General features: G+C 47.0%; 1 protein-coding gene across 1 annotated transcript; it reads right to left on the bottom strand.

Moving 5' to 3' along the window:
• Positions 1-849: 849 nt before the first annotated feature.
• LOC142990477 (uncharacterized) lies at positions 850-7,918 on the bottom strand. The gene is made up of 14 exons (XM_076140278.1): positions 7,762-7,918; positions 7,005-7,103; positions 6,726-6,895; positions 6,462-6,579; positions 6,179-6,214; positions 5,422-5,493; positions 5,303-5,338; positions 2,765-2,851; positions 2,458-2,502; positions 2,289-2,360; positions 2,149-2,184; positions 1,890-1,940; positions 1,513-1,680; positions 850-1,325 (listed from the first exon to the last, which is right to left on the bottom strand). The coding sequence occupies exons 1-14, from the start codon at positions 7,895-7,897 to the stop codon at positions 1,195-1,197; spliced, it is 1,257 nt and encodes a 418-aa protein (XP_075996393.1). The 5' UTR covers positions 7,898-7,918; the 3' UTR covers positions 850-1,194.
• Between the last annotated feature and the right edge of the window lie 2,356 nt (positions 7,919-10,274).

The following is a 10,274-nucleotide window of genomic DNA, read 5'->3' as shown; positions in this document are numbered from 1 at the left end:
ACACAACAAAGAGCTACAAACACCGCCACTTCCCTTCTGTTACGCCTCTACAGGGAAATACCACTTTGACCCGATACCTACACGTTTAATGGGGACAGGCTGTTTCCCCTCAGTATGCACCGCAGTGCTGCAGCGAGGGAGAGTAATAGTGGAGCGTTGGGTTTTCAGGTGTGGGAGCACCTGTGGATGACTCAACCCTCACACACACACACATTTCCTGTAACACACACACACACAGTGTATGGAAGGTAGACGATGTCAGTCACAGATGAGCAAAGAGTCAGGGAAGTGTCAGTGTCCTAAAGTCCCTCTGAGATGAGAATGTGTCCCAGACCTGAGGTGAGGAAGTGAATACAGAGAGGCAGAGCTGGCAGCTTCCTGTGAGGCGACGGCAGAGCGGCTGGGATCGATCAGAGGCTCCGTCTGCATCAGCTGATAGATTACCATCATTCTGTGCAAAGAGGCGGTAAAAATCTGACTTATTTCTCCTTTAAGAGGAACGCCGGCGATGCCATTTGTGTCAACTCCACACGCGTGTGTGTGTGTATGAGGCCTGAGGGGGGAAACGTGAGCGAGCCGGCTGCGTCACAAATCAGTCCTCAGCAACACTCCTGGCCTTCAGCGTGACCTCTTCATCTTCACAGACCTCGGCAAAGACTCATCTCTGCTGATGTGGCGAAGATGTCGCTAATGGCAAGAGGAGGGGGAGGAAGAGGAGGAGGAGGAGGAGGAGGAGGAGGAGGAGGAGGAGGAGGAAGTCACTGATGGGCACAGGAAGACAGAAACAGAGGGTGAGGGCTGCTGCTGCTCGGCCGTGTCGAGGGTTTATGATTCACTGAGAGACAAGAGTACATTTAAACATTTTATTGTGGGAACATTTTCACGACAGTACTTTCATAGTTTGATACACGTGATGCACAGAAGTAAAATGATTCAGTCTACAGTGATTTGTTTGTGTTACAGAGAGATGCATCCACGCTAATGTGCTTAGTAATGAACTCAAACTTGGCTGAATGTCTGTTTCCCCGCTCACACACTCAGTAAGTTTGTGTCGGTGTGTGTGTGTGTGTGTGTGTGTGTGCCTGTCAGTCAAACATCAGGTCATTTTTTTCCCACGCTGACAGCACGCGCCTGCTTCACACACTGCTTCACACACTGCTTCACACACTGCTACACACACTGCTACACACACTGCTACAGACACTGCACTCCAGCGTCCTCAGTGTGCCCACAGTTGTTGATGCCGATGCCGCTGTGCGGGCAGTCAAAGATTTCAGACTCTGTGCCTCTGCATCGCAGTTCATCAAGCCAGATCTTTCCGGTACCTAAAGGAGGCGTCACACACATGAATCATGACTCAGACTGGTCTCTTACTGTGTGAAGATGCAGCTCAGCCTGACAGACAGACAGACAGGCCTCAGAACTCCACATGTTCCTCCAGGTGTTTTCATAACGGTCCGGTGTAAAGCGTCGGACATGAGGAGAGAACTTCAGTGTTCTTAGCGTTCTTACCTGGGTCGCTGGAAGTGAAGACGGAAACCAGGTTTTGGAAGCCCAGCATTCTACAGATGACTTTGCCGTCCAGAGAGTCAAAGCTGTCGTCACACACGGTGCCCCACACGCCGTTATACCTCACCTCCACCCGCCCGCGAGTTCTGCTCCCGACCAGCCGCACGTTCACTGCAGAGAAGTTTCAGTGTTAGGCATCATACTACTGACAGCAAAGGAGAGGTCAAAGGTCGAGATGAATCCAGTTCATGGGCTTAGTTAACGTTTGAAATATGGTCAGATTGAGATTAGAGCTCTTTCGTGTTAGAGGACTGTTCCCATGGTGATCAGGTCTACACCGGGTCAATGCAGGGAGTGGTAGAAACATGGTGTGGACTTACACTCCTGTGTGCCTCCTGCGTCTCCCTTAGGTCCGGGTGGGCCTTGGGGTCCTGCCACCAGAGACAAAACGGCCACACACACAAATGAGCCTCTGAGACCGAGTGAGACCCAGATACCACAAAACTGTACTTCACTGACATTTTGCTTGATTGGCACTGAATCAGACGTCACTGAGTTACACACACACACACACACACACACATACCACCGGTTCTGTCTGGAGTCATATTTATAACACAAACGTCTGGCAGCACTCACCTTCTGTCCCATTCAAACCTGGAGGTCCCATTAAACCTACAAGAAGAAATCAGGGCCAAGTCAAATCTGAAGTACGATCAGACGATACAAAGACACACATTAGACCAGACATGATGTCACTGATGTTCTGTGAAGCAGACCTGGTTGTCCTGCTGGGCCTTGAGGTCCAGGGTTGCCGGGCAAACCGGGCATACCATGCAGGCTGTCGGTTCCTGCAGACAGCAGATTGAACGTTTACCGTGTACACAAACTCACACAGCAGCGAGGAACATTTGAAGATCAATCATTCATGTGTGTGTGTGTATGTACCTGCTTCTCCGGTGTCCCCTTTGTCCCCTTTAGGACCAGGTACCCCTGATGTCAGCCCAGGGTCAAAGAAAGCACAATGAGTTTAAAGGAATAGTGTGTCTGTGTGTCTTTGTGTCTGTGTGTCTTTGTGTCTTTGTGTCTTTGTGTCTTGGTGTCTTTGTGTAACCATCACTTCCTTATATTACTGCTCTTTACTCTGTCAACATTATAGAAGTGTCTTTTTCCATAGGACTTTCTTCAACCTTGTCTATGTGAGCAGAATCCATCACCGCCCCTCAACACGTTTAGAACCCAAACATGAACTCACCAGCAGAGCCTGACGACCCAGGGTCCCCTTTCTCTCCCTTTGCACCTGGGCCTTGGTCACCAGGGACTCCAGGTGGACCCATGGGACCTGTGAGAGAGGGGGGGGGGGGGGAGAGAGAGAGAGAGAGAGAGAGAGAGAGAGAGTCGGCCTCTATCAGTTCTCCCACTAATCAGATTTCAGATCATTATCCGTTTTATCTGAATATCATTATAAAAACAAAGGGATTAACAAAGTAACAGGCACAAAGTTTTCAATCATTGAAAACCTCCCATAGTAACTTGAATGAATCTCTCTCTAGATTGATTTATAATCCAATCTCCTAAATCAATAATCAATCCAGTTCTGATGCAGATCCATTCAGCCTGACTCAGCTCCACCTCAGCTCCATGAAGCTGCTAGTTGATGTTTGTAGCTCTGCTTGACACTCGGCTCTGCCTGGAGACGCAGAGCTCCTATCTGAAGAGGACTGAGGGACCACCAGATCCAGATCCTACTGATCCAGGTCCTACTGATCCAGATCCTACTGATCCAGACCCTACTGATCCAGACCCTACTGATCCAGATCCAACTGATCCAGGTCCTACTCATCCAGGTCCTACTCATCCAGGTCCTGCTGTTCCAGGTCCTACTGATCAAGGTCCTACTGATCCAGACCCTACTGATCAAGGTCCTACTGATCCAGACCCTACTGATCCAGGTCCTGCTGATCCAGACACATAAAACATCCTAAGGGCTTTACAGACCCACAACATCAGGAAAATTCCCGACCCGCCCAGAGCTCTCTGGGAAGATGAGGACAAACTCCAGAGAAAACCTGAATGTTCAAGAAAAAGAGAAGAAACCTAGGTAGAGATAATTCCTCGAGAGATTCCCTCTCCACCAACGGCTGAGTGAGCAAGAGGAACCTCCAGTGGATTAGTTTCTGCTACTATCTAGTTTTACGTCAAGTCAAGTCAACTCTATTTCTATAGCCCAATATCACCCAATCAAGTTCTTGGCCCATGACTCACACACACAAAGAGATACAGGAGCAGACCAAGTACATAGGTTTCTCTTTAACCTTAAGAGAACTCACACAATGATGACAGAAATGTAAAAGTTAATGATTTACAGATTCCTGAGCAAAAATGCAAACTGTGCAAGTTTATAGTTGGACTGAGCGGAATAAGTGAGGATGACCAACCGACAAAGAAGGAAGTGAAAGACAACATTTCTTCATCTCATTGTGCTGATGCCCTTTCCATCTCAGCAAATAAGACGAATCTAACAAGCTCCAGTCACGGCACCAAGGCAAATATTGACCCCATGTGACTTGAAGATCCTGTTTCAGGTCCTATTTCCTAAGATAAAGAGGTTTATTAGGATGAATCACCATGAGGAACACAGAGTCAACATGCTCCTCCTCTGCCAACCACACACTGCCACAAACATGTCATGCAGACTGATGACTAAAAGCAATAATCCAGTGATTTAAAAGAAGAGAATGATCTCCAGGAAAGTCATGTCCAAACTGGAACACTGAGCCCTGAGGATCTTTGTGCCGGTTCTTCAACGGCACAAAGACAGAAGTTCTGCTGCCTCAGTAAAAGCTAAACGTATCTTGCCGATTCCCAAATAGAACTGTGTTGATGCCTTAATAGTCTGTGGTAGTGCCTCTTCTTCTGCACCCTGAAGGCTAAGGATCCATTCTGCAGACTACAGAGTCTGTAGGCCAGATCACATCACAGCAGCTTATTGTTTACTTCCTTTATGAAGCTCTGTTAAGCTGCCAGGTTAGAGACGGACTGTGAGTGGAGCCAAAGGAGCAGGACGCAGGGTGAAACGATGAAGCTGGTTTGTTTTTAGCCTTGCCTCCTCAGGGTAAAGAGTCCAAGAGAACCATAAGGGACTCATGAGACAAGTCCCTATGAGAGAAGGAGAATCTGTTGGGTTTAACTTGCATTCATGATTCATCTATGCTGTCTGTAGAAAAAGATAAATATGGCCGAGGAAAGTTTATACTAACTATTCAAAGGTTTCCTGCTTGTTAAGGTGGAGAAGTAAGAAAAGGTCACATGTCAGCAGAGGCGTGTGCCGGCACATGTGTCACAATAAGGTTTGATGAGTGTGAAGCTGCAGCCTGTGAGGTACGTCTGCATGTGCTGGGACGAGAGGAAGAGGAAGGAAGAGGAAGCTGCAGCAGAGCCACCCACACACACACACACTGAAGTCTTGCTGATTGGGCTAACGGCTAACGGCTACTGATCTGTTTTTATCAGCACTAAAGATAAAGAGCTGCATCCGTCCATTTATGACAGCGTTACCAGGCAACAGCATCATCCCAGTATCATCTGCATAGAGTGAGAAACTAAGAGAGCAATTCCCAATGATGTCGCCGGTGGACGTTTCTATAGGAAGTTTATTACTGCGATACTCCGATTACAAAAGAAGGAAAGGCCTCTGTGTTCTGTTTGTGTCACCACGTGTGTAGAAAGGCATATATCACACAAACACACACACACACACACACACACACACACACACACACAGGGGGCTTACCAGGTGGTCCGGCAGATCCGTTGCTGGCAGGCGGACCTGAAACATTGAGACGGTGTGACGTCACTCTGTCAGATGTGTGTGTGAGCAGAGAGTGAAAGAACTAAAACACTGAAACTCACCAGGAGGTCCCTGCACACCCGCCGCTCCATCACTTCCCCTTTGACCCTGGGGTCCTACAACCCCACTGTCACCTGGAGGGAAACACACAGGGGCTCAACCTCTGCACCGCATCAGGACACAGAAGGACGCATACACACATCCAAATATGAATACAGATTACATTTCTGTATGTGTGTGTGTGTGTGTGTGTGTGTGTGTGTGTGTGTGTGTGCGTGTGTGCGTGAGTGTGTGTATGCACGTGTGTGTGTGGCCCTGATAGAGGGCTCATAGAGGTGTCAGTGACTGACTGAGCTCGGGGCTCAGCGGCTCTGCAGCTCATCCATCCCGCCCTCATCAGTGTGTGACGGGACATGACAGGTCATCAGTGTGGACCTGCAGCTGAAAGCTAATGTGTCGCACACACACACACACACACACACTCGGACCCTCCGATCAAATGAAGTTTTGACATTAAGGAAGTTGTATTCCGGCGGCGTTGGGAGGCAGCGACTCTGCCAGAGTGACAGAGTGAAGCTCTACAAACGAACTGAGACCAAACGTGGAACGGACAACTGAGCGCACCTCCTCCAAAGCTCCGCCCACAAGAGCATGTGACACCTGACTGATGAGTCACAGACACTTGTGATAAAGGTGATGTCACCGTCTGGATCTGACTGAGAGACTTTGAGTCTCTGCAGGATTTCTGCTAGAAACACACAAACCTTTGGTGCCACACACACACACACACACACTGACTGATTACTTATGTTGTCCTACCTTTCTCTCCTTTCTGTCCCGCTGCACCTGCTTGTCCTGGGAAACGAACACACACACACACACACACACACACGCACGCACACACGCACACACACACACACACACACACACACACACACACACACACACACACACACACACACACACACACACACACACAGTAAGCGAAGGCGATGTTTCATGATGATAAAGTATATTTCATTAGCCTCTGTAACTAAAAGCTTCTCCAGATGTTTGTAACACACAGACACACACACACACACACACACACACACACACAGACCTGCGGTGAGGCTGATGGTGGTCACTTGGCCCTGCAGTGTGCGTGTGCTGGTGTTGAGCAGGCTCAGGTCGGCCCTCAGCCGGACAAACTGACCCTCCTCTCCGCACAGGTTGTTCATCTGTTGTCAGGGGCAACCGATGGGAACGACATAACACACAGAGACAAAGTTATCCAGGAAGTGCTGGTTAGATTTTTCAGAAGACGCAGAAGTAAAGCAAACACTTAGACTCAGTGCGTCCTGACTGAGCCTGAGCTGGTTGTGACCTGGGTCTGCAGGGACCCCACGTGGCCCCGCAGGGTCTTGGTCTCTTGCGTGTTGTTCTGGACGAGCGTCTGCAGGTCGACCCCCGCCTGCTCTCCGTCCAGCGGGATGTGTTTGGACGACGTCTGCTTGGCCGCCAAGGAGGAGGAGACAGACGGCGCCAGCGTGCAAACTGCAGAGGAAGAGGAGGGCATCAGACGCCACGTCACACCTACACACACACACCTACACACACACGACTCACTGTGGATCTGAGTAACTGAATGGCTCTGCAGTCGTACCTTTGTAGAGAATAAAAGCATTGAATCCCGTCTGCAGGATGAGGTAAAGAACTATCACATGGAAGCACCAGTTCCTCCTGGGTTTGGCCGGCTTCATATCTGAAACACAAACAGGAGAGAAACACAATCACACACATTTTCCTCATTTCCATCATTCTTTAGTTTGTAATTCATGTCATTCTTTTTGGATTGAACTGTAAATACTTTCAGAGCGCTGCCAGTCAAACATTATTGCAGTTATGTTGAGCCTCTGAGGTCTGAAGTCAGTTTGACTTTCACTCAGCCGCCGTGCCAAAGTCACCAGAAGCTGCCTGGGTGTGTGAGCCGAGACACTGCTGCCATCTAGTGGCGAAGCAGAGCAGAGCAGCAGCCTCACACAGTCAAAGCTTCTTACGGTGGCAAATCAGAACCCTTAGAATCTTTGCGTTGTTGAAAGTTTGCATCTTGACATGAAGTATTAGAAAATACAACGTTTGATGTCAATTATCCTCATTATCTTTAGAATATGATGAATAATAACACCCTGAACATTTATGTTATTTTATTGCTGCATAACAAATTTAATCCATGTTTCAAAATGTTCCAAAATTCAGGTTTTCCTTTTTCGTGTATTCGGGTCATCTTGTTAAATTTGTGTTCAGAGTTCAGGTTGAAGATCCTGAATTGTTTGTAAAACGTTGAGGTCAGATCGGGTGATGATGTCATGATGTTTGCGGCCCCGTGGTTGAGTCGTGGGCTCGTAGCCTGAGACACTCACCGTCGGTCTCGAAGTTGTAGAGCTCGTTCCGGCTGAGCGATAAGTCAAACAGCGGGTTGGCGTGCGTGTAGGACACTTCGCTCCTGTCCACCGATGAATCCATGTCCACACTCGCCCCAACTTCCTCCTGCAGCATCTTATAAGGCCGGGTGTTGTTCAATCCGCCGCACGTTGCGAAAGAAGTCATGGCAGAGGAAGGAAACTTGTCTCTTTTCCAGCTGACATAGACAGATTTGAGCTGAATGAGGAAGTGGACACCTGCATGCCTCTGTGACCTCACAAACACATTCAGGACAAACTCCGCTTTCTCTCTCTCTCTATGTATTGGTACTTCCTCAGCCGCCCTCAGGTCCTTTCACCTGTGGGGGACCTCAAGGATCCTTTCTAGGTCCTGTTCTCTTTTCATTGTTTATCAGAGTAAAGCATCTTGACACACGGTTACACAGACGACACACAGATCCATTTGCCACTTAAAAGAGAAACTCACTCAGGCCCTTACTGCCCCACATAAAGACCTGGATGTGGCTAAACCTTCTCAATCTAAGAGCAAACCCCAGGTTGAAGCTTTATCCAAACATATGGGTGTGACGATTGTTGAGTTCAACACTACAGGTAGTCTACACTTGTCAGACAGACAGACAGACAGACAGACAGACAGCTGCAGTGTTTTGTCGTTGTATTCTAAATGAAACGTTACACCCATCAGTTTATTATCATAAAAAGGAAACGCCAAGTGCAGAAACTCTTTCCTTTTCCCTGAAATCACTCATGAATTTGTTTGCTGCAGAGAAATGACAGCGTTTGGGTTTTTCCTCTATCTGGTTTTGCTTTCCAGCTCTGTCCAGCCTCTCGCCCCTGTTATGCCCCCTGTAGGTTGACTGAAGCTTGGCCTTGACCTCATGCTTTAGCTGACTCATCGCTTTCTAAGTGTTGGAACGCAGAACTGAAACTCATCTCTCTGTTTCTCTGTTTGGGTCACGAGGATCTGAATGCAGGATCGAAGCGTAAACTGAAGCTGAGAAAGAAAACAATCCGCTCTGTGCAAACAGGAAGGAAGTCGTTCTCACGCCCTGCTGTGCAGAGGATGCTGGGAATGTCCCGTGTGTTTCAAAACAGAGAGTGACCTTTTCATCTCATGCTGACTCAAAATAGAACAAGATTCACAATATTAAAAGATTCAAACTTACAAAGGAAGGTCTTGTAAAATCCTGGTGTCTTTGAACGCACCATATAACTTAAAAAAGACTGAAGATTTGTTATTTTAAAAGTAGAATTTCTCAAAACCTATGAAAGTTATCAGCAATTTTGGAATCTGGTTGAAATAGTCGGAGGTCTTGTTTGTATTTTAAAAGTTGAGTGACATTTTAAGGTCAAAGTATGAAGAAGTGCAAAGTGCTGAAGCGGAAACTTAGCACGCAGATTCAACAGATTTACAGTTCATTTATCTTTATAGGTAAAAGGGAGTTTACTTATTTGATATCCCAGGCAGTCAGAGCGGGGTTGTGTGACTGCTGGGTGGATTCTCTTCTATTTGTTTTCTCTTCACCTCAGCCTATGATGCCACTTGTAGCTGCCTACACTGCTGTACGACATCATCCTGTAAATTGCCCTTTTTGCCTCAGGGTCTAAGTTCTCCTCTCTCTCTCTCTCTCTTCCTCTGGTTCTTTGTCGACAACAACGACAACAATAATAATAATAATCATACAAATGTCTTTCCTTTTCTTTATCTCTCTCTCCTTTTCCCCATCTTTCTGTGTACAAACTCTCCAGCAGGTCCCTCAGCTGTCTGCACACTGTCAGGTCCAACGCTTGCTTCAATAAAAATATACAACAACAAAAAAAGGTGAGTTTACAAGAACTGAAAACACTGCAGAGCGAAAGGAAGAGGAGTGAAAACATCCTGGGGTGAATGACCACGAGATCATCTACAGGCACTACACACAATGAGGCACACACACACACACACACACACACACACACACACACACACGTAGAACAATAAATGTCAACAAAACCTCCAACAGGCGGGAGGAGTGTGATTTAGCTGTGATACACCGGTTGGCCGCTAGATGTCATCATGACATCATGTTCTCTCCATACTGCAGCGGAGTAAAACGCTTTGACACAGAAGGAACAAAAAATAATCATAATAGTAATAATAATAATAATAATAATAATAATAATAATAATAATAATGACGATGTTTGATGAAGTTATAAAATGATAAGAATTGAATGTTTAAAATTCCGTTACAGGTCATTTCTTTCTTTAATGTGACCACTACTTAAAAGATGATTTGCTGTGAGTTCACATTTAGAACTCGCGTTACACACACACACACACACACACACACACACACACACACACACCGTTTGACGCTTAAACACATTAAATTTACAATATTAAATAGACACTTTAAGTCTCTCTATAGCCTCACGCACACACTCACACACATTCACACACGCCCACACACGCCTAGCTCAGCTTCTCTACGTCTATATTTGCTCGCACTC

Source organism: Genypterus blacodes, unplaced genomic scaffold (genome assembly GCF_046128005.1).
Source record: "Genypterus blacodes isolate CSIRO-AG114 ecotype Tasmania unplaced genomic scaffold, CSIRO-AGI_Gbla_v1 ptg000544l_1, whole genome shotgun sequence".
Classification (NCBI taxonomy): Eukaryota; Metazoa; Chordata; class Actinopteri; order Ophidiiformes; family Ophidiidae; genus Genypterus; species Genypterus blacodes.
The sequence above is the reverse complement of the archived record's forward strand: the minus strand, read 5'-3'. Positions and strand labels throughout refer to the sequence as shown.

Coding starts and splice junctions, on each gene's coding strand:
- LOC142990477 (XM_076140278.1), bottom strand. CDS start 7,897: ATGCTGCAGGAGGAAGTTGGGGCGAGTGTGGACATGGATTCATCGGTG. Junction 6,896..7,004: donor TGCTTTTATTCTCTACAAAG/GTACGACTGCAG, acceptor CTTCCTCTGCAG/TTTGCACGCTGGCGCCGTCT. Junction 5,339..5,421: donor GGGTGTGCAGGGACCTCCTG/GTGAGTTTCAGT, acceptor TCAATGTTTCAG/GTCCGCCTGCCAGCAACGGA.